The 25,887-nt window shown below is 59.1% G+C and overlaps 9 protein-coding genes across 9 annotated transcripts; 5 read left to right on the forward strand and 4 right to left on the reverse strand.

Annotated features, from left to right (window-relative positions):
- Positions 1 to 1,835: 1,835 nt before the first annotated feature.
- Positions 1,836 to 5,459, forward strand: TRAVEDRAFT_30050 (uncharacterized protein). Its single transcript, XM_008041894.1, has 10 exons — positions 1,836 to 2,051; positions 2,112 to 2,177; positions 2,231 to 2,332; positions 2,384 to 2,491; positions 2,544 to 2,749; positions 2,803 to 2,838; positions 2,891 to 3,323; positions 3,378 to 3,501; positions 3,580 to 4,645; positions 4,830 to 5,459. The coding sequence occupies exons 1-9, from the start codon at positions 2,025 to 2,027 to the stop codon at positions 4,620 to 4,622; spliced, it is 2,145 nt and encodes a 714-aa protein (XP_008040085.1). The 5' UTR covers positions 1,836 to 2,024; the 3' UTR covers positions 4,623 to 4,645; positions 4,830 to 5,459.
- A 312-nt stretch (positions 5,460 to 5,771) lies between these two features.
- Positions 5,772 to 7,502, reverse strand: TRAVEDRAFT_49388 (3-deoxy-7-phosphoheptulonate synthase; the record flags this gene model as incomplete). Its single annotated transcript, XM_008042043.1, has 7 exons — positions 5,772 to 6,055; positions 6,113 to 6,242; positions 6,297 to 6,401; positions 6,460 to 6,747; positions 6,986 to 7,046; positions 7,109 to 7,353; positions 7,410 to 7,502. 7 exons carry the CDS (start codon positions 7,500 to 7,502, stop codon positions 5,772 to 5,774), a joined length of 1,206 nt encoding a protein of 401 aa, XP_008040234.1.
- A 484-nt stretch (positions 7,503 to 7,986) lies between these two features.
- Positions 7,987 to 10,318, forward strand: TRAVEDRAFT_30055 (uncharacterized protein). The gene is made up of 6 exons (XM_008041895.1): positions 7,987 to 8,124; positions 8,200 to 8,591; positions 8,677 to 9,073; positions 9,137 to 9,520; positions 9,571 to 9,819; positions 9,871 to 10,318. The coding sequence occupies exons 3-6, from the start codon at positions 8,690 to 8,692 to the stop codon at positions 10,228 to 10,230; spliced, it is 1,377 nt and encodes a 458-aa protein (XP_008040086.1). The 5' UTR covers positions 7,987 to 8,124; positions 8,200 to 8,591; positions 8,677 to 8,689; the 3' UTR covers positions 10,231 to 10,318.
- Positions 10,319 to 10,321: 3 nt separating this feature from the next.
- On the reverse strand, positions 10,322 to 14,226 carry TRAVEDRAFT_49390 (uncharacterized protein; the record flags this gene model as incomplete). The annotated part of the gene is made up of 10 exons (XM_008042044.1): positions 10,322 to 10,351; positions 10,407 to 10,554; positions 10,607 to 11,006; positions 11,064 to 11,223; positions 11,272 to 11,877; positions 11,930 to 12,075; positions 12,137 to 12,319; positions 12,366 to 12,569; positions 12,632 to 12,828; positions 12,881 to 14,226. The coding sequence occupies 10 exons, from the start codon at positions 14,224 to 14,226 to the stop codon at positions 10,322 to 10,324; spliced, it is 3,420 nt and encodes a 1,139-aa protein (XP_008040235.1).
- A 1,021-nt stretch (positions 14,227 to 15,247) lies between these two features.
- TRAVEDRAFT_59602 (uncharacterized protein) lies at positions 15,248 to 16,705 on the forward strand. Its single transcript, XM_008042366.1, has 4 exons — positions 15,248 to 15,599; positions 15,661 to 15,753; positions 15,863 to 16,218; positions 16,393 to 16,705. Exons 1-4 carry the CDS (start codon positions 15,281 to 15,283, stop codon positions 16,666 to 16,668), a joined length of 1,044 nt encoding a protein of 347 aa, XP_008040557.1. The 5' UTR covers positions 15,248 to 15,280; the 3' UTR covers positions 16,669 to 16,705.
- Positions 16,706 to 16,733: 28 nt separating this feature from the next.
- On the reverse strand, positions 16,734 to 18,253 carry TRAVEDRAFT_151146 (uncharacterized protein; the record flags this gene model as incomplete). The annotated part of the gene is made up of 6 exons (XM_008042367.1): positions 16,734 to 16,916; positions 16,978 to 17,827; positions 17,879 to 17,886; positions 17,935 to 18,003; positions 18,104 to 18,136; positions 18,188 to 18,253. 6 exons carry the CDS (start codon positions 18,251 to 18,253, stop codon positions 16,863 to 16,865), a joined length of 1,080 nt encoding a protein of 359 aa, XP_008040558.1. The 3' UTR covers positions 16,734 to 16,862.
- Positions 18,254 to 18,466: 213 nt separating this feature from the next.
- On the forward strand, positions 18,467 to 19,684 carry TRAVEDRAFT_30057 (eukaryotic translation initiation factor 5A). Its single transcript, XM_008041896.1, has 7 exons — positions 18,467 to 18,582; positions 18,654 to 18,729; positions 18,807 to 18,889; positions 18,950 to 18,970; positions 19,037 to 19,102; positions 19,165 to 19,383; positions 19,439 to 19,684. The coding sequence occupies exons 1-6, from the start codon at positions 18,544 to 18,546 to the stop codon at positions 19,363 to 19,365; spliced, it is 486 nt and encodes a 161-aa protein (XP_008040087.1). The 5' UTR covers positions 18,467 to 18,543; the 3' UTR covers positions 19,366 to 19,383; positions 19,439 to 19,684.
- Positions 19,685 to 22,950: 3,266 nt separating this feature from the next.
- Positions 22,951 to 23,465, forward strand: TRAVEDRAFT_49394 (uncharacterized protein; the record flags this gene model as incomplete). The annotated part of the gene is made up of 2 exons (XM_008042045.1): positions 22,951 to 23,324; positions 23,420 to 23,465. 2 exons carry the CDS (start codon positions 22,951 to 22,953, stop codon positions 23,463 to 23,465), a joined length of 420 nt encoding a protein of 139 aa, XP_008040236.1.
- Positions 23,466 to 24,296: 831 nt separating this feature from the next.
- Positions 24,297 to 25,868, reverse strand: TRAVEDRAFT_49395 (uncharacterized protein; the record flags this gene model as incomplete). Its single annotated transcript, XM_008042046.1, has 1 exon — positions 24,297 to 25,868. One exon carries the CDS (start codon positions 25,866 to 25,868, stop codon positions 24,297 to 24,299), a length of 1,572 nt encoding a protein of 523 aa, XP_008040237.1.
- Between the last annotated feature and the right edge of the window lie 19 nt (positions 25,869 to 25,887).

The raw sequence follows: 25,887 nt of genomic DNA on the forward strand, positions 1-25,887 counted from the left end.
GTGGGCGACGCCGAGGGATTGGGCCGCGGCCCTGCTGCCGTTCTTTCCGGACTGCACGCGCGAGCTCCGGATGTTCAATGCGATTTGCAGAACCGTGGATAGGTTTTGGTTTGCGCCCTACCAGTTGCCGGCGCGATTCTACCCTACTGCCCCGCCGGCCGTAGCGGAGGAGACACCAGCCACCGCGGAGGAGACACCGGCTACCGAGGAGACATCGAAAGCTTGAGTATGCTTGGCACGTCCGGCTATGAATTTCGGACGGTGTGCGCTCTTTTGAGCAAGTACTACCGTGTTTGTTACACACCCATCTCGCTGATTTCTAAATGCTATGTGCGTCCAAGTAGTACCTGGTCTGTGCTATGGATTATGTATAGGCTTGCTTGTCGTGCAAGTACGCCCCGGCCCCCGGCAGCGACATCGGTGTCGATTCCATCAAATCTGACTCTGAACGTAGTAGGGCTACTGGTATGCCCGTGGACGGTGCTATGGCAATATGACTTACGCGCTGCAAGTACTCGTCCTACGGTGATTCAAGTTACTAATCCTGGCAGCGACCACGAAAGCTAAGTACTCTTGGACTTGACGTGATTTCGCAAAGCTTGAACAGCTTCGACACATCGTGCCTTCCTAATCTTCCCGACTGCTACGCAAGCGAGCCTTCGCGTGGCATATGCAGTGCCGTTATGAGGTTCTTGCATGAGAACCCCGTTCAACCACTGAAGTGGCGGCATCGGCCACCGACAAATCAGGCTACCGCGTTACAATCCGGACATTAGTTTTAGCCAATTTGGTATGTATCGCCTTATGCTCTGCCTTTGTATGTATGTGGAGGGCCCCACTTTGCAGCACTACGTCCCGGATGTCGTGTCGTCAGGACCGGGGAGCAGATATACAGTGAGTCAGACAAGTCTGCATTGTTTATTGTGTTTTACTACAGCTGCGTACGATTTCTGGAGTTCAGGGAATTCGCTGGAGGAATTTGAGGGCTTAGTTGTATGCGTACTTATGTCGTGCGTAAACCCACTCGCTGAAGCTTCGGGTAACCTCTTGTGCACGCAAATATGCAAATGTCATTATGTACATCATACCTCTCCTCCATCCTCGGGTTCGTCATCGCCATTATCACACAGAGTAAGCGCCCATTGGGGTTTGTCATGCTCACCCGCTGCGCGTCGCACGATGGCCGTTATGTTGTAGGAGGTTGTAGGTGTATGACTGCTATGCGCAAACCCTGACATTTGTGAGATAGCTTGCGGCATTGCGAAGATGGGGATGGTCTCATCCTACCGCCGGGATGGACGAACACTGGCACAGTGGCACCAGCGCGCACGCGCTGACACGAACGAACGCGGTCGCAGACTTTAAAGGTTGGGAGGAACGGTCGGGACGAGGATGAAACAAACACGTGGGGGAGCGTTTCAGGAGGGGACGGCAAAAACATCGAGCGAGTTGGGGGCCGGGACAACGGCCGGGGCGAGGGGACGGCGGCGAAAATGGAGGGAAAAGAGATGAGGAAGAGGGGCGGGCGCAGCGGCCGGGGCCGGGTCCGGACGGAGGGCGGGAGGGGCGGGGCGGTTGGCGGGACCGAGCCAATGGGAGGGCTGTGCCGTTCATTGAGCGCGATCTCAGATGCCCGAGCTCGATTATTTTCGATCTCGATTGGGAGTGCGCTCATCGTCCACTCGTCCTCGAGCTCGCTCTTCTCCTCCTCCCTCATCGTCGACGCCCGCCTCTACTTTATGCTCGCCTAACCGCCGTCGTTCGCTCGTGTTGCCGCCTCGCCTCTGTGCATTTTCTCTCGCTTAGCATCCTAATCCGCCGCCATGTCTCACCCTCCCGCCCAGCCTATGCCTTCCGCACGTCGCCCTGTCGCGCAGTCCGTGCCTCGCCAAAACGAGCTGCGTGACTTCCCCGACCTCTCCGCGACGGTAAGACCCCCACCCGCCCCCATCTCTAGCGCGGGGGGCCCCTTCTTCCGCAACGCAGTCTCTCTTCCCTCTTCCCCCACCCTGGGCGAAAAGTTCATGATCTCCTCGTCCAGAGTCGTCCGCGTATGTCCTTATATGCGCAATCAATATTTCGACCTTCTTGAGCTCATGTGCACCTGACAGCTCGTCGACGTCCGCTCGACGCCTACCAACCTTCTCTGGAACCTCTTTACGCACGCCTGCAGTCAGGTATGCGCTCTACCCGTCTCTACGCAGATCCACAGGTCCTCACTGCCCATCAGAACAAAATTGCCACACCGACCCCTATGTTGGCTCATTCCGACTCTGGCTCTGCCAACACCCTTTCTGGCGGTATCTGGGCGGTCTTTTCGACCCACGAGGACGTGCGTGCCACTATCGCCATGCTTCTCCACTCCCCTGATCCCTGCTTATAGGCTCGCGCCGCGCTCAACCTCGGCTGCGACATCTTCTCCGTCTCCCCGGCGCTCGAGTCTGACCTCGCCATGCATCCCTCCCTCAGGCGTCTCAACTTTGACCATGCCGTACGTCTCACTCTCCCGTCCCGTATCTGGTGGCGCCGCTAACGTAAAGCAGGAGCGCGAGGTTCCTCCGCGCCTTGCTGGCGGCTTCTTGCCTCCGCTCACTATCCCGGACACCTCGCGCGACATCTATTCCACCGGTGGCCCTCGTTCGCCATTTCACAACGCGCCGCCCGGTCCGAACATGTACAACGAGCCGCCGTACACCATCTCCAGCAACCCGCCGAACCCGAAGACCAGTTTCCGCGCGGGCGACTGGATGTAAGTCGCGTACGTTCGTCTACACGTAGCGGTTACTGATATTGTCCCTCCAGGTGTTCCGCTCCCAACTGCAGCGCGCACAACTTCCAGTGAGTCTGACGCGTTTTCGCCTCTTTGCTTTCCACTGACACCACTCTGTAGGCGAAACATCTCATGCATCGTCTGTGGACGCCCTCGTTCCGGCGGCGCTCCTCCGCTCTCCATCGACGTCGTGCACCCGCCTAACTACCCGCTCGCGAACCCCTCTCCCCGATTTGCGCCGCGCTACAACGGTATCCAGAGCGCGCCGCAAACGCCACTCACGACTCTGCCCTCGCCTAGTCCGTCATCGAACTTCAACTTCAACGGCCCAGCCAGCGCAGGGCCACACCCGCCGATGCACGGACAGCTGCCTTCGAAGGCCCCTCCGCCGCAGTACCCGCCGCTTACTCCGTCCGGGCGTTCCCTCAGTGTCGGTGGCCGCGTTCGCAACGTCTCGCGCGACCCGCTGGCGCCGTGCGTCATGTACTGGCCGGACAACGAACCGACGCCCGAGCCGTGCCAGATCCGCCCAGTCGACTCCGCTCTCATGACAGTACGTGTGCCTAGCGCGACGCCAGAGACGTTTCTGACGACGAACACACGACAGTTCCCGCCGATCATCAACACGGGCAACAAGGGCGCGGCGGAGAAGCAGCCTGGCGACTGGCTCTGCGGGAAGTGCAACTACCACAACTGGCGGCGCCGCAAGGTCTGCCAGACGTGCTTCCCTTGTGAGTCCGCGTCCTTCCTCCTGTCCCTGTCTTCTCGTGTAAATGCTCAATTAAACCTAACGCGCTTCTACCCCACAGACGCCGAAGGAAACGGAGACTCCATCTCTGCCGCCGTCCAGGCCGAACGTATCGCGCTCCTCGCGAACGTCCTCGCGACGCAGTTCAACGCGCTCGAGATTGATGGTCTCCCCGCTTCATCGCCCTCCGCCCCGCCCTCGCAGCAGCAGCAGCAGTCCAACAACGCCCCGCCTTTCCAGGTGCGCATGAACGCCGGCATGGGCATGGGCATGCACGGCCCCAATGACGCCTTCCTTCGCCGCGATAGCCGTGACTCTTCGCCCAACTCCGACCATTTCCCACTCCTCCCGCCGCTGTCGCTCGCTCAGCAGGAGCACGAACACGAGAAAGACGCGCTCCCGATCTACCAAACCTCGGGCGGACGCAGCGCTACGCATCCTGGCATCGCCCAGCGCGGCATCGGCATGTCTATGCACGCCCCGCGTTTCGCTTCTGGCCCGCTCATGACTTCGAGCCCCGTTGCGACGCGCACGCTCCTCCCCTCGTTCCTGCAGGACATCGTGCACTCCCCTTCCCTCTCGCCGTCGTCGGCTTCGTCCTCGTCTGCAGACCTCTCTTTCGACGGCTCCTCCGAGGACGCCCACTACGCCTCATCGTCCGGCACCTCCGCCCACTCGCACTCGCACGCCCACGCCCAGGCACACGGGCTCACGCACCCCGCCGTCGGTCAGCAGCAGCAACAGCAGCAACAGACCCTGTACGGCACCAGTGCGCACAACGCGAGCAACTCCTCCTTCCACTCGCTCGCCGGACGCAACAACGCCAACGTCCCGAGCTCGATCTGGCGGCTCGACGGCGAGGAGAGCCGCACGCTCTCCGGCCCCAGTCCGACGACGTCGGGCCCGTCTAGTGCTGGGCCCACGCCTGCTCCTTACAACCGCCCGTCGCCGCCCCACGCGCCTTCTACTGCTACTGCGAACGTGCACGTGTACGCTGGGGTGAAGAGCCCTGGAGGCAGCAGCACGACGACGACCACTAGTCCGCGCACAAGCGACGCGACGCCCAAAAGTACGAACGACTTCTGGCAGGTCCGGTACAACTAAGCTATCATATCTAATCTGGAACGGTGCGTGTCCCTCTTTTTGTCTTTCTGCGTTCTGCATGTGTCCCCACCCCACATCGTTCTCCGTCCGAGGGGGCGCACGTTCTTCTCCCGCGTCCCACCACCCGTTAACGCTCCCTCTCACCTCTCTACTCATGAGACCCCACCATGTTGCCGTCCCACGAACGAACGCTCACGCCTCTCGCAGTGTAGGAAAACCAAATGTATTGCGCGGACGCCGACCACTGGCCACCACTTGTTGTGCACTCACTCACCCGCCGACCCGGCCCCTCTGAACTGTATCTACCATCTTGCTTCCTCTCTCGCCTCTCTCGCCGGATCCTTCCTTCCCGTCCCGTCCCTATCTTTCTCCCCCTGTCGTTGCGCGCCCGCCGTCTCGCTTTCGCAGACGTTCGCCAAGGGCCCCTGTGTCGGCGCGCGGCCCCACGCCCACGCCGTCGCCCACGGCCTGCCCCACGACAGCCCCCGTCGCTTCGCACACCTCGCTCGCCTCGACGGCCGTGAGTGCGCTCGACGCGCACCCTTCCCTTCCCGCCCACTCGCCCTCGGACCCGGACGGCGGAGCCCCAACCCTCACAAATCAAAAACAGAAAACGGAACCCTAGTAAATACGTGTACACCCTGGTAGCATCACGATGGACCCCGACTGCCCCCCTGCCCCCGACCCTTACATCTACATCTAGTCGTAGTAGTGTGCCGCAGTAGCCGGCCGAGAGACTCTTGCTGCATGTTGCTTGTTGCTGTTGTGAACGAACGAACGATCCCGCTGGCGCACGGAGGATGGAATAAAATATGGCGCCGCGCGTGCTTATTTATCCCTGCTCATGGATGGGGATGTGTGTGCGAGGTCGGGTGCGGTGGTGGGGATGCTTCGGCGTTGGGGTCGCTTCGACGCTCTTCGTGGTGTTCGTAGGTTTCTGGACTCAGGGGGAGAATCCGGTACATCGCCCGAAATCCGCACAATCACCGACGGCGCCGTATGCGCGAGACATGAAGACTTGCGAGGCCCCGGAGGGCGCTGCATTGCGAGCAAGCAAGAGATCTGGTACATGTACAGTGCTACAGCGACGGGACGTCGTCTACGTCTATCACTTCTCCAACCTACACATTTTCTCCCCTCCCCACGCGTCTACTTCCTCAAGCCATTCTGCAACACGCGCTCCCGCCTGCTCCCGACCGCCGCATTCAGCTCGTCCATCATCTTGACCGTCGTCGCCCAGTCCACACACGCGTCCGTGATGCTCACCCCGTGCTTGAGCGCGCCCGGGCCCTCGGGCGGCACGTCCTGGCGGCCCGCGTTGATGTGCGACTCGACCATGACGCCCGTGATGGTGCGGTCCCCGGCGGCGAGCTGTGCGCAGATCGATGCGAGCACCTTGGGTTGGTTGTTGTGGTTCTTCTCCGAGTTGCCGTCTGCGCGTGTGGGGTGTCAGTGAGGAAGGGGAATGGGAGAGAGAGGAGGGGACGCACGGGAGCAGTCGATCATGATGGAGGGGTGGTGCTGCGGGCGGGCCTTTTCGATGGCGGACGCGGCGGCCTTGACGTGCTCGGCGGCATAGTTTGGGCCCTTCGTCCCGCCGCGCAGGATGACGTGCACGTCCTGCGTGTTTCCCAATTAGAATGCGCGCTCGAGCGGGAAAGGGAAAGAACTGACCTGGTTACCGCGCGTCTTGACGATAGCGGCCAGACCCTGCTCGGTGACACCCATGAACGCATGCGGGTTCGACGCGGAGCGCATCGCGTCGACCGCCACCGTCATCTGTCCACACGCCCGTTAGCTTCTATCTACACATCGTCCCAACGCCAAGCGCACGCACCGAGCCGTCCGTGCCGTTCTTGAAGCCGATCGGGAACGACACGCCGCTCGCGAGCTCGCGATGAAGCTGGCTCTCGGTCGTGCGCGCCCCAATGGCGCCCCACGAGATGAGGTCCGCGATGTACTGCGGGGAGATGGTGTCGAGGAGCTCGGAGCCGACGGGGACGCCCATCGCGGTGAGGTCGCAGAGGAGCTGGCGCGCGAGGCGCAGGCCCTTGTTGATGCGGAAGGAGCCGTCGATGTCTGGGTCGTTGATGAGGCCTTTCCAGCCGACCGTCGTCCGCGGTTTCTGTGGGTGTCGGTCAGCACTGGGCGACGTTCACATAGGGATGATTCTATTTGGAAATCCCAAGTATTGCGTTGAACCCCTCTGCTAGTTCGTACCGCGCGCCAGGCTTAGTTCCAGCCCTGTGCGCGGCGCGAACTGTTCGGGTATCGTCTCAAATATTCCCGGGAATATCTTGCTGAGCCCATGTCGCGCAACGGTGCATCGCGCGCGCCATGCGTGGCACTCGCGAGAATGGAACCCGGTTATTTGCGTACCCCGTATTTCTATATAGGAAAGGAGGGAGACAATGAATCACCTCGCTGCAAGTTGTCAACAAGATCAGCACTCCGCGAATGGCTACTAGAAGGTAGAATTGACATACAAGTAGGCGCGCATGACGATGAGGAGGTTCGGCCACTCGGGCATCTTTTGCTTGAGGAGGTGTGCATACTCGATGGCCTGTGCGGTGGAGTGGATGGAGCAGGGCCCGACGACGACGATGAGGCGATCGTCCTTGCCGGCGTTGATGCGTGCGGCGGCGAAGCGGGCGGAGGCGATGGTGTGGAGGGACTCGGGCGAGGACACGATCTCGTGTCTGAGCAGCGCGGGCTGCACTAGGGGATCGTACTGCGGGAACAAGCGTCACGGGAGGAGATAAGATGAGACAGGCGACAGTGACGCACGCCGATAACGCGACGATCCTGGATGTACATCTGCATCTTGAGCTCGTCCTCGGGGACAGGCGTCGCGTCTGCGCTGTTCGTCCGGACCGGCATCACTTCCTCGGGCAGGGCTGTGTGGGGAGAGAGAGCGGGGTGAGGGGGCGCGTGGCGGGCGGGGAGAAGAGAGGGGGCGCACGGAATCTGAAGGTGTGCGGGGCACGCTGGGCTATATGTGCGGACTCTGCCATTGTTTTGGGGGCGAACTAGGAGGATGAGAACGGGATCCGAGGGAGAGGAATGAGAGCGGAGGATGAGAGGACGGCTGGAGAGAGTCCCAGCGCACTGCAGAGCACGGGAAATCGGATGAGATTACATCCGCCTGCGATCCTAAATCGGACAGCGATGGCGTCCTGATGTCGCCCCCGCCACATTCCAAGGACATCGCTGTCAAAAGTAACATGTCATGTCAATCGCGCCAAGATCGCGAGCGCCTTCCCCCACCACCGTCCGCTTTCAGAAATCCCTTCCGCGCAGCAATACCGCCCGCGACACGACATAGACATAGCAACTAGCATGTATTCATCACCGTAGACAGTGTAATATACTCCATTTCGCCCTACACACCTGTTCGCGAGGGCCATGAAGGCGACAGATGGGCCCCTTCGTCGATACCAATGCACCCCCTTCCCCGATCGCGACCTTCTCAAGCTCTCCGATAGCGTCCTCGCTGTTCAGCCTGACAGTGAGTGAGTGAGCGTCGGTACCGCACTGCGAGGGCGTATATAATGACGCTCTCGCGCGCCCTGCTCACCTTGCTACTCATCCAGCATCCTCGCCCGCTCTACGAAACACCCGATACGATGCCCGACTCACCCCCACCCACCGGTCGAATCCGTCCTCCGGAGCCACTTTCCCCGGGGAGCCAGCCCACTGTCAAACGTCCTCGTCCTCTTGCGGGGCTCGGCGGCAAGTTCTTGCTACCGCCGAGTTTCAGCGGACAAGGCAATGCTGCCCGCGCGACAGGGACGACGACGTCGTCCTTGCGCAGCACCCCCACAGTCGCGTCGCGGGCGCCCTCCGTGGCATCGAGCCGGGCGCCCTCGCCGGGCCTGGACTTGAGTTCACAGCAGGTCTCAGGACGAGGGCGGCAGCGCGCGGCCACAGCGACCGGTAGCGTCTCAGTCGACAAAGGCAAGCGTCGCGCTGTGGAAGAAGAAGGCAACGCAGACGCCATCGTGCCCGGTAAGCCCACAACATCGGGCGCTCTACGAGAAATTGCGAGACTTACATGCACGCGGTCGATGTATGCAGGCGCGGGCAAGCGCAGCGCCGACATGCTGATGCGCCTGCAGAACAGTATGGACACGGTATTAGCCAAAGTGGACAGTCTCGAAGAGAGGGTGAAGAAACTCACCAATGAGAACAACCGCCTCATCACGACGGTCGCAGAAAACCGAACGCTTTTGAAAGAGCTTCGCGTGACTGGTGACGACACGGTCGAGCGTCTTGACAACCATGTCGAGCGCGTGGAGAACTGCCTCGAGCGGATAGGTGACCTTGAAGACCGCGCCATAGCCGAACAGGTAGGCCGCGCAGCTGTCGCCGCTGCGGCAGCCGCTCCGCCCAGCGAGATTGAGGTAGTCGCCGTCGCGAGCAAAAGAGAGCTGCAGACTCGGACGTTCTTTGTGAGTTACCACGTCGGCGCTGCGATGTCCAAGTGCCCGTCAACCATACTCACCACATTGCAGGCTTGCCTTCGCAGCGTCCTCCAGGGCATGATGGGTGTTCGCAAGAAGGCCCTGTTGCCGAAGCCGATGAAGCGGGGGTTCTGGTCGGACGAAGATCCCCTGAGTCCTACCCGACTGCTTCGTCCACGATGGGAAGACGGCTGGCCGACGAACCGCGAGGGATGGGTGGCAGATGTCGTCCAAAAGGTCAAGCGGGATGGGCGCCGATGGTCGACTTCGCTGTCGCAGGAGATGCTGAACATCCTGCCGGACGACGTGATCGAGGACGGGCTCGAAACGTGCTTCGGTAACATGGCCAAGAGGTACAAGGAACGACGAGACCAAACAAAGGCGACTCGGGAGGAGACGCTGATGTACAAACGGCAGCGTCGCCGCAAGGTCATTGTAAGTAACTCCTATGACACACACGACTACCGTACTCACGATGTATGCAGAAGGCCGGTGAGCGGTCCGACGTGCGAGAGCATATCCCCGCGCTTGTGGGGCCAGAGTGGGACTGGTTCTTCCAATGGCAGTACCAGTCCACGGACGAGTCCGACCACAGCGGTCCGACGAGCGCGATTGATCCAGACACTGAGCAAGAGGGACCGGCGCTCACTGATGCTGCGAAGGCCAAAGCGGCGCGAGTTCCTGCACGCACTCGACCCTGGAAACAGCGCGCGCCGGCCTACCGAGGAGCGACCGTGAGTCCTGATGTTGCTTCGGGGCTTTGATGTCGCTGAGGCGCGTGCCAGGTCACCGCTCTCTACAATCAAGTTGATGCCGTAGTCTACTCTGAGCGGGCCACCGATGACGCTGAGGCCATCCAGGGCAACACTCACCATGTTCGCATTCGGGGGCCCCCTCGACCTGATGACAAGAGCGAGCTCCCGATCCTTCGCAAAAATGCGCAGAAAAAGGACGGAGTGAAGATCGAGTTGCAGAAGATTCCTTTGGCGATGGTTGACCCACGGTGGTTGAGCACGGAGACCGGGCGCAAGTTCCGCCATGTACAATACATCGCGGACTGGATCGCAGGTGAGACAGATGTTGTTGTTGCCGAGGATGAAGGAGTGGATGACGGTGGAGACGAAGAGGATGACGTGGAGGAGTAGAACGTAGTCGCAAGGAGTGAGCGCGGGGAGAGCGGCGTGTGTGGGAAACATTCCTGGGGGTGGATCAATAAATCAGTGTTCTGACTGGCCGTTATTCCGGTACATCCGGTTCCTGAGTATTCTGCGGTGCGCGAGCTTGTCAGAGTTCTGCAGCTGTTGTCATGCAGTGTGCTCACATGGCAAAGTGACATCGTCACCCAGAGTTTCTTGCGTGGGTGCTCAATTGTTCCCAGAGCAAAGTGTCCAGAGAACTCATGGACATCGACAACTGTCTGGTTTCTCAAGACATTATGATTCCATGTACCGATGCCGAGATCGGTCGCCCTGACAAAGGATGATTAGATGAGCGCCAAGTCACAGTTGCTCAAAGACGCACCGCAAAGCCCACGGCATCTCGGGGATGTTGTCCCCGCAGAACGGCTGAACAACCGCACACGTCACCTCCAGGGGTGGCATGTTCGGATCGCTACGCAAATGGGTGATATGGAATATATGCGTGATTTGCACAGGCACCCGGCCGTTCATATAGGCATAGCGGGACTTGGATCCCTGCGGAGACGATGAAGCACCGTAACGCAGGCCGGAGATGTTGACAGTCGAGTGTGACTGGACCGCAGTGGCAACAAAACACTCGCCGTCAAGACCAACTGGGGCGGTATCGGGCAGGAGCTCCACGGTGTCTTGCCACAGGTCCCGGAGGTAATGATACATCAGCGTATAGAGCCCGAGAGACCTCAGATCTTCGATCCGGGGGTGCGGCGCGAGATGAACCGTTCCTGCGGAACGAATATATTAGCAACAACAATCATGAGGCTGTTGCATGCAGGCGTCACCGGAGCTTATCTCGGCGTTCATGGTCGCAATGAGTGTGAGCAGTGTCCCGCGTTGAGCGGTCGCCTTCGTGCTATCGCCTTTGAGAATGCCCTTTAACTTGATGATCATGTCAGCGTCGCTTTGGGCCTTCTGATCGCCGAGTGCCTCGAGGTGTTGTATCTAAATGACACAGCTGAGCATATACCACTCTTGAGCTCGCGAACATACCAATTCATGAATCAGGACGGCCTTCGTCCATCCTCGCATCATGGTCGCCTCGATTTCCCCACCCACATGGCCATTGTGTCGGAGCTTTGTGAGAAAGCCGTTGTTGCGTTCATACGGGTACGTCCACCAGCCATACACAGGCCCGAGCATCAGTATCCACAGCCACAGGTGCATGAGTATGTGGAAGTAAGGGACTAGATGGCAGAACATGCGCGCCCATGTCTGACACGCGCGTTCATGGCAGTCCGCCGCGCGCATGGTCTCTTCCACAGTGATGGACTGGGAGCCATATATCCGGATCGCGACGGCCCATTCCATTGTGTTGTCGAAGTGGTGTTGATAATTGCGGTCCATCCGTAGCTGCGCAAGTTCTTCCATGTCAGCAATGGTCGTCTCGGGGTTAGCCGCAATATTAGCGCGCCGTCGCTTGTTCAGGAGCTCCTCGACGCGCACACGTCCCTTTGCGGCCTTGGTAGATGATCGTGGAAGCGGTGCATTCTGGTCCGGGATCTTGCCCTTGATCTGCCAAGCAGCGTAGAGACCGGGAATGAGTACGTGCGCAAAAGAGCGCCATTGATCCGCTTTGCCGGCACCCCCGGAGACCAGCTAGAAATATGATGAGTTAATACACCACCGCGAAGCGCAGAAAGTCACTGACACCATCCGGTAACCGCGTGATGGATGCCGGCCACACGATGTTTTGCAGGTACTCTTCGAACTTCTCTAGCGGCTTGTCTCTCTTGTTCCTCTGCGTAAACATTCCGCCCTTATGGAGGATACTTTGTATGACATGTTTCGCCTCGCCTGTAAAATAATAAATAGCGTCTCCAGGAGATATCTGCTAGTATGACATAAAGCGACTTACCGAGGTACGCACCGTGCATGAAATCTGGTGGCGAGTCACGCCCGGGGAGCCAGTCAGGCAGAGCATCAAACAGGGACCACTGGACTCCTCGCTTCTCAAAAATTTGTGCCTGGTCGTCGGCGTCGGCGTCGCGCCACAGATTCGCATACTTCAAGAACCTCCAGTCGTTACGCAATTTGAAGCCTACAACGCATCAGCAACTGTGCATACAAAGTAGATGTATACGTACGAGCTGTATCAAAGCACTCCGGGGTGACGAGAGAAGAGAACGGCGCCTCGCACATGTCGCACATGAAGGTCTCACTTGTGTGACCGCGCAGGCCGTTGGCTTTGTGTGAGGCCGGGAGATCGCAGCATATGTTGTTGAGGAACGCATGAATCGGCTCAAAGGTGGTGTCGGCGTCACCAGTGCCGTCAGAACGGAGTATGATCCCTGTAACGGCCATTAGACAGAGGCATTTCATGCGCGTTCATGAAGAACAATTGATAATGCACCGTTGTATAGCTTATGCAGCTCGGCATGTAGAGGACCGAGTATCTTGTTCAAATGTTCAGTTGTGGGCTCAGTCGGGCCCGGTATGACGCAATACAGCAGCGTCTCTTCTCGTCGAAATCTGACACTGCGTGGATTGTTGCATATCGTAATGTAGACCGCGCCAACTGAGTATCCGCCGCGCTTCATCGCGCGGAACCTCAATATGTGCATTAGTATGGCTGCAAGTTAATGTGAGAACGTGCACTGACCAGTCAATGTTGATCTGGAGAACCAGCCCGTTGGGCAGCGAGACGAAGCGCTGATGAACCTCCGCAACGTCCACATCGTGAACTCCCCATTCTCCGCCGCGTCGCCGTTCCAGACCCGCCGCGATACAGCGCCAACCCCAGCCGTCCATCATATCAAACAGCCGGTAGTCCGCGTTCGCCCAGCCCTCCCAGTCATTACACGAAGCGGGCGGCATGCGCTTGGGCTGGTCAGCGTCCCCGCGCCACTTATTCCAATCTTCGAGTTTTCCTGGGCGCGCTGCCATCCGAGCGATGGAGTCAATGAGTGCCGTAGTCGGGATCACTTTCACGGGGATGCGTTTGATTTTGCCGTCCGCAGTGGTCTTGTAGTTGAATAGTGTGCCGGGACAGTCCGGCTCAGAACACAGGTTGCTTGCGAGAGAGTAGAGGTCGCGGGGATGATGGTGTGACCAACATGTATTGCAGGTGAAGTAGTACGTAATGTATCGGTCAGGATCGACGCCGAGACGTCGCTCGACAGTGCGAAGGGTTCGCGCCATGCTCTGGAGGTCTGGGACCTCGAACCCGGCCGTCTCCGGAAGGGCTGCCAGTGTGGCATAGTAGCCGTCAAGCATGGTTTTGCATAGCTCCTTGGTGGCCCCGTGGACCGCGGACGCGAGATAGACGTGCAAGTAAGCATTGCGTACGAGGGGGTGCTCAAACATAGCACGGGGGCGGCCGCTGTGATAGCTGTATGTCGTACGGAGAGTGTCCAGAGAGTCGGCGGCCTCGTCTTCCAGGAGTTGATCAAAGAGTGTCTCGATGTCCACAAACAGCGGGTCCTCAGAAATCTCCAGGCCGTCGTCATCATCTGCATCGTCGTCGTCATCAGCAGCCGCAGCCGCAGCACCACCGCTTGGAGCAGGACTAGGAGAACGCCCAGGTGCGTCCGGCTCAGGAGACGGACTAGGGGAACGCGAACGAGGGTCGAGGTACGAGACACCACCATCAGACTGGTAGCCAGCAAGTTCAGCAGGGCCGTCAGGTTGAGGACTTGGAGACCGAGAGAATGCCCAAGCTGCGCTAGCCGGATGATGACCGAACTCATCGCGAACAGGACTCGAGTTGTGCACAGGAGAGGGGGGTCGCCGAGCACCAGTTGGTTCGGGTGGGTCCTGGCCGGTGTCCTCGTCGTCGTCGAAGAATATGCCAGAGTCGTCTTCCAGCGCATTGTCTGCAGCCCAGGTGGAAGTGCCCGCACAAGTAGGAGAAGACTCACGGAGACCTGGGGCCCTTGAGGCATTATCTCTCCCAGATGGCCCCGATCCGCCCGTCCCAGACAGCCCCGAGTCCCACCCTCCTGGCATTGTCGAAAGATCTTCATCCGGTAATTGGTCGCCAAGTCCTAGCCCATGTGCCCCAGAGCGAGAGTGACTAGCATCTTGACGGTTTCGTAGTTTTGCGCAACGGACGCGCTCGGCACATTTGAGGTGTTGCTCGATGGTCCTGTTGGTATGGTACTCGGTGCCATTGATGGAAGCTGCACAGGGCGGACAAGGGCAGGGGTAGCGGATATCTGAATCAGAACGAGGAGCCCGAGGCATGACAGAGCAGCAGGACGTGGCGGTGGGGATGCGGTGGTCGAGGAACAGAGCTAAGGCCCGGGCGCCTATTGTGAGCTCGCTGCTTGTTGTTCGTTCACGTGCACTAATACAGAATGTAATCCATCCGATCTCTATGTTACGCCTGTTTGAATGTAATCCTATCCCATTGGTATGCCATTTTAAATGTCCTCCGAATGTGTCCGGTGACATATTTCCTGTGATCTGCAGTGGCGAGTCACTTGCAGTCGAAAAGCTTTTCGCACAGCCACAGTCCATGCGATCGCGCTCCAAACCTCCCGATCACCCTCTCGCCCTCCCCTAGCCTCTCCTCGACCGCACGTTTGTCGCCCACCGAGCCGCTCTGCTCATCGCGAGGGCATCGCGACATATCTCCTCGCATTTCCCGCTCAATCGCGGCGAGTCCCACCGCGCACCCCACTCCGTCCTCCCCATCGGCGCGGACGCCCACGCCTGCCGCATTGCGCTCCGCCCAGGGTCGCAGCCCCCGAATCGTGCGCACCCTCTCCCGCCCCCTCGGCCGCCCAGTGGGAGTCCCTGACGTGGCAAATACCACCGCCCAAACAACTGCCTCGATATCGCTATCGCGCGCCTTCTTCTCTCCCAGCGCACCCGCGCCCCGTGTTTTCCGCGCTGCCCAAACCCGTCGCAGCCCGTCGCGCGCGCATCATTGTAGATACACACCGGCTAGTAAACTCTAACACAACCCAATCACCGCCCCTGATCCCGCCTGTGCCTCCATCCCCAATTAATTCCAAACAAACCAAACACAACTCAGTCTCCTACGCGCGCCATCACCATGTCCTCGCCCGCGCCTGGAACAACTCGCATCGCGCTCGCGCCCTCCCCGGGCTTCTGCGTCAAGTCCTCCGCGCTCAACGCTGCGCTCCTCACCCTCTCCGGGCCCGACCATGCCACCACTGCGCTCCCCATCCCGATCGACCGCAAGGTGTTCGTGAATATCGCCTGGGACAAGCACGTCCCCGCCCCGCCCGCCCGCAGCGAGGCCGCCATCGAGCGCGCCATCGCCGGGGACGTCGCTCTTAGCGGGCCCGCAGACCCCGAAGACTGGTATGTGCCCGTCATCGTTCCCGAACCGCGCGCAGACACGGATAAAGGTGCGTACCGCTTGGAGGGTAGGATGGAAGTGGTGCTGACGGGCGCGGATCCGTGGGGCAGCGGGGAAGCCGTCCGTCGTGTTCGACTGCATCTTCAGCGCGTCCCTCAAGCCGCGCGCCCTCCGCTCGCCCGAGTTCAAGACATTCCTCGTCGGTGAGCCTCTTCCCTCTCTCTTCTCCGCCCCGCCCCACACTTAACCCGCTCGATCTCCTCATTACCGTCCCTACATTGCGTCGCCGCCGCCACCCCCGCGCGCCGCCAGAGCTCGCGTTCCAGCGCATCGAGACACAATACGGTGTACAGCTCTCGCGCCAGATCGGCACGCCCAACATCGCCGCCAAGGGCAAGCTCGCCCCGCGCACAGTCAGCGTCCCCACCGCCCTCCTCGCCCCCGCGCCCTCTCTCGCCTCCGCTTCCTCTCCGCTGTCTGTCGATGCGCCCCCGAGCAAGCCAGGTAAGCCGCTCATCGAGGAAGTCTCCGTGCCCGCGCCCGCTGCGAAGGGCATCTTGAAGGCCCCGCCCTCGGGTATAAGGAAAGCGAATGCGGTGGTCCCGAGCTTGAGCTGGACGAAGACGGACGACGGCCGGTTGCGTATCGCGCTCAGTGTGCCACACCTCGTGCGTCTCTCCCCTAACCGTGTGCCTTGTGCATTCACTGATAGCTGCCTTGCCTCGACCTCCCTCTCTCTCTCGCATGCGCACACGAAACGTCCACCTCATTCGTTTCTATCCGCCTGCGCCCCCCGTTCGCCTTCCCACATCGCCGATTCCGCCTACCCGGCCCCCACACAGACACACGCATCCATCCCCCATACGACGCTCGACCTCGAACCGCGCCGCATCCTCTTTTCCGCCCCCTCTCCCGCCCCCGCTTCTTCCGTACAGCTCGACCTCGATTTATCCCTGCCAGACGCCGAGATCGAGCGCGCATTCGCAGCGGCGGCAGGCGAGGACTGGGCAGAAACACGGAGGGCGGCGCTGGGGCTGAAGGGTGAGCGGCCGCTGGACGTGGACGGGGCGCGAGCGGAATGGCGCGTCGGGGAGGGGCTGTTGGTGATTTACGCGTAGACTGCCAGCCATGTACATACCAGTGGCGACGATGCACATCTGTTCTTCTGGTCGGGGAATTGGAAGGGAGGTCATCGAACACACATCAGAAGTCATTTACAGGGCGAGCGGTACATTCCTCGAAATAATCATAACATAGTCCTCTCGCTGTCAGCATCGTCGTCCCATCTCATCTCACAACTCTATGCGCACACTCAGCCGCCTGGCTTGCCCAACAACGCATACCCGCTCCCCTGCGGCCCGAACCGCTACAATCAACCGCATACAATCAGCCGCCTTCACATAAAACCCAGCAACCGCGAGACTCACCTTCCCATAACACCGATGGCAAAACGGCTCCCCCTCCTTATCCGCAACCTTCCCGCTATCGAGCGTATGCCCACACTCTGCACACCGCAAACACCCCTTATGCCACGTCTTCCCCACCGCCTTCACCTGCTCCGCAAAGTACACCGCGAGCCCGCACCGCCCGCACCGCGGCGTGCCCCCGCCCCACTGCCGCCCCGTCATCGTCGGGGACAGCGGCGGCCCCCCAGCCCCTCCGCCGCCGCCTCCGCCCAGAGCAGCGCCGTACCGCGTGCCGGTCATCGAGGGGGCGAGCGGGACTGACATCGTGCGCCGCCCGCGGTCGGTCTCTGCCGGGGCGGGGGACTGGGTCGTAGCGGCGGGCGAGGCGAGCGGGATCGTGCGCGGGAGCCCGCCCGCCCCGCGGCCGACGTGCGTCGGGATCGGGGAGACGTCTTCCTCGGCCTCGGCCTCTGCCTCGTCCGCGATGCGCTGCATCTGCTCGGTCGCCTGCAGGAGCGAGGCGGGGCGGGAGCGCTCCCTGCCGTTCGGGCTCAGCGTGCGCGTCGGTTTGAGCAGCCCTGGGCCTGGGGACGTCGCCCCTCCGCGATCGCGGTCGAGACCGGCGCCCCCGGTGGCATGGCGGCGGACGGGCAGCGGCGGGGCGTTGCCGTTCGTCCCGGAGAGCGAGTTCGAGTACGCGTGCGAGTTGGAGTTCTGGCGTGGGGGAAGAGTGGGCGGTGAGGCCGCGCGATTGCCGCCGTTGAAGCCGGAGCGGATGGGGGAGGACGAGGGCGAGGTGAGGTCGTCGCGGTGGGGGAGGTTGGCGTGGCGGAGGTCGCGCGTGCCGAAGAGCTTGACGTGACAGTTCTTGCTGGGGGCGTGGTGAGTTGTTTACGTGTTATACGGGGCAGATTGCGCGTACCAGTAGGGCTGGGGGGAGAGTCAGTAGGGGATGACAAAGAGAGGGTGGCGGCGTACCTCCTCATCGTGCTCGACCAGGCTGAAGGAGTCGAGGCGTTTCCCGCAGGACTTGCACGCTAGGCATGGCTGGTGTAGAGGTTCAGCGGGATAAACATGCGTTGGATCTGCGAACTTGCCTTGTGGTAGAGCTAGGAGAGGGTCAGCGCAGAACATACTTGAAGCAGACATGACGTCGTACCTTGCGTCCAGGGCCCATGATCTAAGCGAGGCCGGTGAGTGGGAACGCGTGCTGGGAGAGAGAATTACGGACCTGCTCTGCGGCATAGACGGACTTTGCGCATCTTGGACAGATGGGGGTCCCTCCGAACGGATGCATGCTGAGTATGAGGTAGTTCGTAGGTAAGTGGTAGCGATACAGCGCCCGGCCTGCGCCCTCTCGACGCGCTGCGGGCCGGCCGGCGTCCCCATTAGGCAGGCGGCTCGGGGATGACCGGATAAGGTTCCCACGAGTGATGCGGAGATGGAAAATTGATTGGGCAGCGATTTTTCGGGCGCGTGGATTTGAGCGAGCTGGACGTCCGCACCGTGTTTCCATCTCTCCTCCATCTCTCCCTCTTCCCTCTCCTTCTCGTCTAGACCACCCCTCCCTCCTTCTCTCGACTCATCATGTCCGACGACGAGCAGCACAACCACAACTTCGAGCAGGTCAGTCGCCTCCGCCTCGCCTAGCCTGCACAGCTCTCGTGCTCATACTTTGTTCGCCCGCCCCCGCACAGGCCTCCGCCGGGGCCTCGCTCACCTTCCCCATGCAATGCTCGGCCCTTCGCAAGAACGGTCACGTCGTTATCAAGGGTGAGCCCCTCGCACCCTCGCCTAGCGCGCCGCCGCTCGAGAAAATGCTGAATAATGTCCTTTGCTGCGGTACCCAGGCCGCCCCTGCAAGATCGTCGACATGTCCACCTCGAAGACGGGCAAGCACGGTCACGCCAAGGTCCACTTGGTCGCCATCGACGTACGTCCCCATTTGCACCTTTGTCTCGAGTGCGCCCACTCATTTTTATCATCTTTCCAGATCTTCACCGGCAGAAAACTGGTCAGTACTCGTGCCCCAAACAGACGCTGATCACATCCCGATCTCATCGCATCTACCCGTCTACAGGAGGAGCTCTCGCCCTCCACCCACAACGTGGATGTCCCCAACGTCTTCCGTAACGAATACCAGCTCGTACGTCGCCCCCATCTCCTGAATCATGTGAAGCTATACACTGACCCTTCTGGTTCGCCTAGGTCAACATCGATGACGGCTTCCTCAACCTCATGTCCCAGGACGGCAACCCGAAGGACGACGTCAAGGTCCCCGAGGGCGAGCTCGGCAAGCAGATCCAGACCGACTTCGACGACGGCAAGGACCTCCTCGTCACCATCATCTCCGCCATGGGCGAGGAGCAGGCCATCTCCGTCAAGGAGGCCCCCAAGGGCTCGGCCTAAGCGATTCCCTCTCATCCTGTGCGTCCCCCCGCCTTTCTTCTGCTCTAACACTCAACTTATGCATGCCCGCCAGATCTCCCGCTCACTTTCCGCCCGGTTCCTTTGCTGTTGTTGTGTTAGTCATTGACACGCCCGCCGTCGTTCAGCTGTTAAGCGCCAGTAGTATCCGTAGCAGTACCCCCATCTGTCACCGTGCATGTACCCACCACCCCGCCTCTGCATACCTTGTATCACTTCACTCCCTGTGTCATACAATGGAATGCCGCATGGTCCATCCTACCAGGATTACCATCCCCGTAGAGCGCCCTGTAACACACCCCAGCCCCAGCGTGCATGCTTGACACTTGTGACTCCCCAACTAAGGCGCTCGCGGCACCGTCGACCAATCCGCATCGTTCAATATACAGCCCTAGCGCGTGGCGACGACCCCGGCGTGCATGGTTGGCAATTACGTTGCAGGTCGAGCGAGCAGACGTCCTGCCCAATGCCGCCTAATGCCATGCAGCTCTACACACATGTTTTAAATACTTATAAAGGGCACCCCCTCAGTAGGGTCAGATGCATGACACTGTGAATGGTCGTTACGTGATCTGTGGGGAGGTGGCTCGCCATCAGTGCTGAATACTTACCCTACGGAATCTAACACACTTACTATAGTAGTACTATTGAAACTCTTCGCAGACCACCTCACAGATTAAATCAAACAGTTTATCTCAAAGTAAGATTGACCCACCTCAAACCTGACCACATCACGTGGGCCGGAGTTGTCACACTCGAGCGAATCTGGGTGGTGAAAAGGAAAGATTAAACTACCCAGCTGTGACATCGTATCTTGAGGTAAAACGGCTGGATCAGTCGATAGTTCGATGTATGAACTACAATCTGTTGCAGCCGTTTCAGGAGTGGGTACGCATAACGGAGTGGGTAGCCGTTGCAATCGAGTTTTGGAAGATCGGGCGCCTAGTAGATAGCCTGAAAAGGCAGTGGGGAATATTTCGCATTACGCCGTGGACGGTGGCAGTCGGTGCTCGCGTGCGTTTATAATGCCTCACTAGAGATTATTTGCAACGCGGTCAGCCATCGTGGGGTAAGACCGACTGTATAGTGGAGCAAGATTTTGGGCCCTCCGCATTCAAATGCGCCCCAATATCCCGTAGACAACTGCTGTACACAATGTATGGCGCACGCGAGGCACACATTGTGGCCCCACCTGTCGCCCTAATAGACAAGAAAAGCCCTACCCGAGACAAGAAAAACGCGTTGCAAATAATCCCCACTGTTCTTCCTTGAGGACATAACATACTTACTACGTATGTACAGGGCATATTCCAGTGTCTTTGCCAGACTTTTTGTACGCGTACGTACATGCAGTCACTTACTATACAAAATTGAATCAAATATGCTCTCTGACGCCGAGTTCATGTGCTTGTCACACTGTGACCATAGTGGTCAGGTTTGAGCTGGGTCAATCTTAGATTACTGTAGAGATCAGACGTTAGCGGCGCGTCACAGGTCACAACAGCCTCTGCCCCGCCAGGACCCGGGCAACTCCCCTAAGGGTTTGGCCTCTGATAGGGTTTTTCATTGCCTATATATGGTAAGTAGGTCTGGCCCTCATAGGGTTTTTGAGGCCAGCGTCGAGCATTAGGTGCCCATAGGTTCAGCCCCCATAGGGTCGCCGATGGACCAAATTGGGTATGTTGCGGGCGCCTATGGCATGTGGCTAAAAATCGTGACAAAAGCTGTTACTTTTGCGTGACATTTAGTGACATTCTGTTACATGTTCGGCCACCATAGGGTTTTTGAGGCCCGGAATATAGGGTTTTTGAGGCCGAAATTTCGGGTCTCGGGGGCCAAACCCTTAGGGGAGATGCCCGGGTCCTGCCCCGCCGCTATTGGCCCCTCGGTCACTGGTCACCAAGGTCATCACTGCTTGTGACAAAGGTACGACACACCGTAGCGCCGGCCACCGCTGGCGCAGCGGCGGTAAGGGGTGTCACAATTGCTGCTCTGAAGGGCGCGGTCACAGGTCACGGTGGACCCCACTGCTCTGCCGCATCGTCTCCGACTGGTCACACCCAAACCTGCTGCTGCTAACATCTGATCTCTACAGTAGTCTTGTTTATCTGTGTCAACAATGTTGAATGCCTGTCTGCTTGGATCATCCCCAAATCTTGAAGCAGCCTCCTTACTATGCCATGAGGGGCCCACAAAGGACATCAGCAAAGTCTTGATTTCTCCTGATTTAACTTACAGTGTCTTATGGTCTTATCAAGGCAATAAGACACCATAAGTGCCATAATGCAGTCCCTCAACAGACTGCATTATGGTCTTAGGCCCTTGATAAGACCCTAAGGTACTGTAAGTTAAATCAGGAGAAATCAAGACTTTGCTGATCCAAGTGGTTTACCGGGTCGCTTTATTGACATAAGCCTATTTCCAAGACCCCCCTCCACCTCTTCCCATATCTGGTGAATTTTCACATGTTTCTGACATGATGCTCAAAATGGAAACCCCAATTGCCCATACAGTATTCTGTCATACCTTAGCATCATGTACTGAGCTAAGACTCAGATATAAGGAGACTTACATAGATGTGAAGTGCCTGCATGGTGTGGTGTTTGGAATTCATGTGTCACACTCAGCATATTCAAGGGACAAACCATCGCCCTAGCAGAGCAACAATCAAGAGTGTTGGGGTCCCAAAGGCTTGGATGACCTACCATGTTGACTTTCTTGTTCAATAAAGGCTCAGCTTACTTCCTGAGCTCACCTTTGGCCTAGATACTGGATGTATACCTGCACAGAGCTTACAAATTTGATACAGTAGAGAGGCATACATGAATTGACTTAAGGCCCCTGGGACACCCCCCCTCCTCCCACCCTGGGTTATAGCATCTTTCAGTGCCCCCTCATATACTATGCTATGTGAAAAATGTGACTCCATGTAGCAATTTGAGGGGGATGCAACCAATGTTGCATGTCTGTGAAATTGACATCATAACTGACATGTGTTGAGAATGTAATTAGGATTTAATGCTGGTGCTTGTAGGCCTGGGCTGTTTATACAGCCCCCCAGTGCCTAACTTTTGGGTCCTTTGTGTTGGAATTTTCCTGTGCCATCACGAGGGCGCTTCCCTTGAGATTGCCTTGAAAAGCCCTCGGATCAGCCTCACAATGCCTTTTGAGGGTGATGCAAGGCCCACCCGAGGCCCACCTGAGGAAAAATTCGCCTCTTTAGGCCTTGCGAAGCATCCTGATCATTTGGCCCACTGTGCAAGGTGCTGGGAGGTGCTTAGGGAAATGTCCGACATGTGTTCCTGCTGCTCCCTTCATGCCACTGAGAAGGCATGTAGACAGCAGAAGATATACTGTGGTGTCACAACCTTAGGCGATGCAACACAGGTCACATGACCGTGGGATTTGAGGACCCAGAGACGAAGAACGTGGCGGGACAGGGGACAATGGTGACAACCAGGCGCAAGGTCCCTGTGGCGCACCTGGCATGGCTAAGCTGTATGGTGGCTAACTGGTCTGCGTATATTAGATGTCAATTGCAGTTCTTTCAACCATATCACCACCACGATGTCGGACTTCGACACCCACACCATGACCGGCACGCGCACCCTACGGCAGCAACTCACCGAGAAGATCACCACCCTCGCGAAGTTGTTCTCTACCCTGCCAGACAGCCTTCCTTACGTATCTGGCTCTGCAAAACCAGTACTCGATGAAGAAGACATTTTAGAACTCGGGTACAGTGGCGCGCTCAATCACTGCTTCCACGGCCTGTGGGGATACAAGGCCGAGGGGCTGACTATAACAGAACGGGGCTACAAGCTCAAAAGCTCTATAGCATTGCTGAACATGGTCATCGTCTCCACGGACGACCTGGTCATCGTGGAATCATGGGTCGATGCACTTGCACAGGCTGTGGAAGCCAGTGGTGCATCCTGCTTGTACGCACACCATTTATCTTCATTCTGCTGTGAAATCATACTCATATTTGATGTCTCCAGCAGTACCACATCTGTTGAGGCTCATGCGACTGTAGAGACGACCACATCAATCCCAACACCACCCCCTGCCAATGCACATGAGAGATGTAAAACTCACGTATGGGGGGGCGCAATCTGTAGCCCCTTTCCCGCAAGTACTCTGGTCCGGGCTCTATTGAGGCTCGGCGTACTCGTAGGATAGTGGGGCAGGTAGAAAGGCTGCCCGCAATAGGCGCGCGGGTTCCGAATACCCGCACGCCGCACGCGTCTATTTAATACATCATTATCTTATCTCTGCCCAGCGCGTACGGCGCTGGGCTCGTGGATGTACGATGCCCGTAACGACCCGATCCTGGGTCGTTACACTCTCCCCCTCTAGACACGACATACAGGTCGTGTTGTATAATACAATGGTGTGATGAATGCCTGCAACTCGTAGCAGTGCTAGCACCGAAATATACAAGGTCGCGCGCGGTGCGTACGCGACCCATTGGTTATATACAAGGGTGATGGAGGAGCCAATTGGGGCTCCTCGACGATACCGAACCACAAAACATTTATATACAATGTTTGGCTGCAAATTGGAGCAGCGCTACCGTCTGAATTTATTTGTGCGAGACGGTCGCACGAGTGGTAGTGGTGAGGTATACACAACGCCATGTGGACGTTGTGAGAAGACGAGGGTGACTGCAACTTGAAGCAGTACTACCGGATTGTAACGCGATACGGTCGCGGGAGGGGGTTTTAGTTGTTTTTAGGACTGCCAATTGAGGCAGTCATACCGTATGCTCGAATGCGATACGGTCACGCTAGGAAGGCGAGTAGAAACAGACTGCAAATTGGAGCAGTCCTACCGTCATATGGTAGTATATGTGCGCATGACGGATGCGCGTGCGGACTCTTTATGCGAACGAACCTCAGCTGAGGGTTCGTTTATGCGGATGCGGGAGAGGGAACGTGGGTGGGGGAGCTGGCGCGACTGGACCCCGACCCCGCCGTTGAGCGAGGCGCCGGGGATGGCACCCGGGACCCGACAGACGCAGCGTCCGCCGTGCCCTGGACGTCCTCCATAGGCCTAGTGGGACTGTATGGGGGAGGAGCAGCCTCCTCGGCGATTGTAGTCGCCGAGGTAATCGACGCGGGCGGAGCATCTGTGGTGGTAGGCGCGACGGTGGGTGCTGGGACGTTGTCGGGCTCGACCTGCATGGGATGGTCGGCGACGATTGTGCCGGGCATCGCCATGAGCGGAGCGTCGCTCTCGTCGATAGGCCCCAACGCCATGTTGTTGGGTACATACCCAACATCGTTGATGTTGTTGGGTCCACCATCCGTGAAGGGCGAGTTGTCGGTTACCTCGCGGCCTCCACGCTCGTTGCGGTTGCGCCGCGCGAGCAGCATGTACCGGTCCGCCATCAGCACGGTGACGCCGCGCGAGGCGTACCAGCGCGCCATCTGAAAGAGCGTCGCGAAGCCAACGTCGTTGGGATACGGCGCCGGGCGGAACTGACTAGCCACCGGGTATTGGCCAGTGTTGACCAGGTGCTGGTAAAGTCCAGGCACCGAGAACAACCAGCTGGTCATGCTGATCCAACGACCGCGTTCGGCGGTCGGAGTGTCTCGCGGAATGAGCTGCCGCGAGAGCAGGTGGAAGGCCACGCTGAACTCGGTCGGCCTCCTGCCGCCGAACTCGCGTTCCATCCACACAGGAATGCGGCCCCTGCCCGCAGACATCCAGTTCTGCCAGTCACCGACGCTGTCGTCGAGCGTCGGCTGGTTGTACGCGGGCTCGGTGCGCGCAGCTCGTTTCTGCCGCTTGATCTCCTTCCAGTCCGGTCCCGCGCGTGTGGGCCGGGGAAGATGCGACGTCGACATGTGTTCGTAGCCCGGGGGTGTGTCTCCCCGAGGCGAAGCTCCACGCGGCCCTTCTGGGCGGCGCCACTGCGACTGCAACACTTGCAGACCGCGCACTCCCGTTAGCTCAGGCCTTCGATTGACCTGGCCTATGAGGTCGCGGACGCGGTGCGCGATCTTGCCCGTGTCGGTCTGCGCGTCGTTGATAAGGCGACTAGCATCGTTGCCACTCAACGGCACGTAGTTGTAGTAGTGCCCCGTCAGCCGTGGGTCGCTATCCGTAGGGAGGGCCATGAGGTGGTGGGGCCATCCTGGCACCACGCATGTTGACTGAGCCGTGGAGGAGCTCATCGAAAAAGGCGCGCCTTGTCCGGGCGCAGCCTGCGCGCCGGTGTTGCGACGCGCTTCGCGGTACCTCCGACGTTCCGCCAGCCGCCGTATCCGGTGCTCGTCGACCTCATCGTCGCTCGAGGCGTTCTCGAAGTCGACTACGGGGTGCTCGACGGGCGACCTGGACGCCATGGCCTGGTATGACCCAGAGGGCCCAGCCGTGTTTGGCTGGGCGGAGTATGGCGTCGCAAACGACGTGGAGGGCCCAGCTATGCTTAGCTGAGCGGTGTACGGTGCCGCGAACGACGTTGAGGGCCCCGCCATGCTCGGCTGCGCAGAGTAC

The sequence above is a fragment of the Trametes versicolor genome (assembly GCF_000271585.1).
Source record: "Trametes versicolor FP-101664 SS1 unplaced genomic scaffold TRAVEscaffold_8, whole genome shotgun sequence".
Taxonomy (NCBI): Eukaryota; Fungi; Basidiomycota; class Agaricomycetes; order Polyporales; family Polyporaceae; genus Trametes; species Trametes versicolor.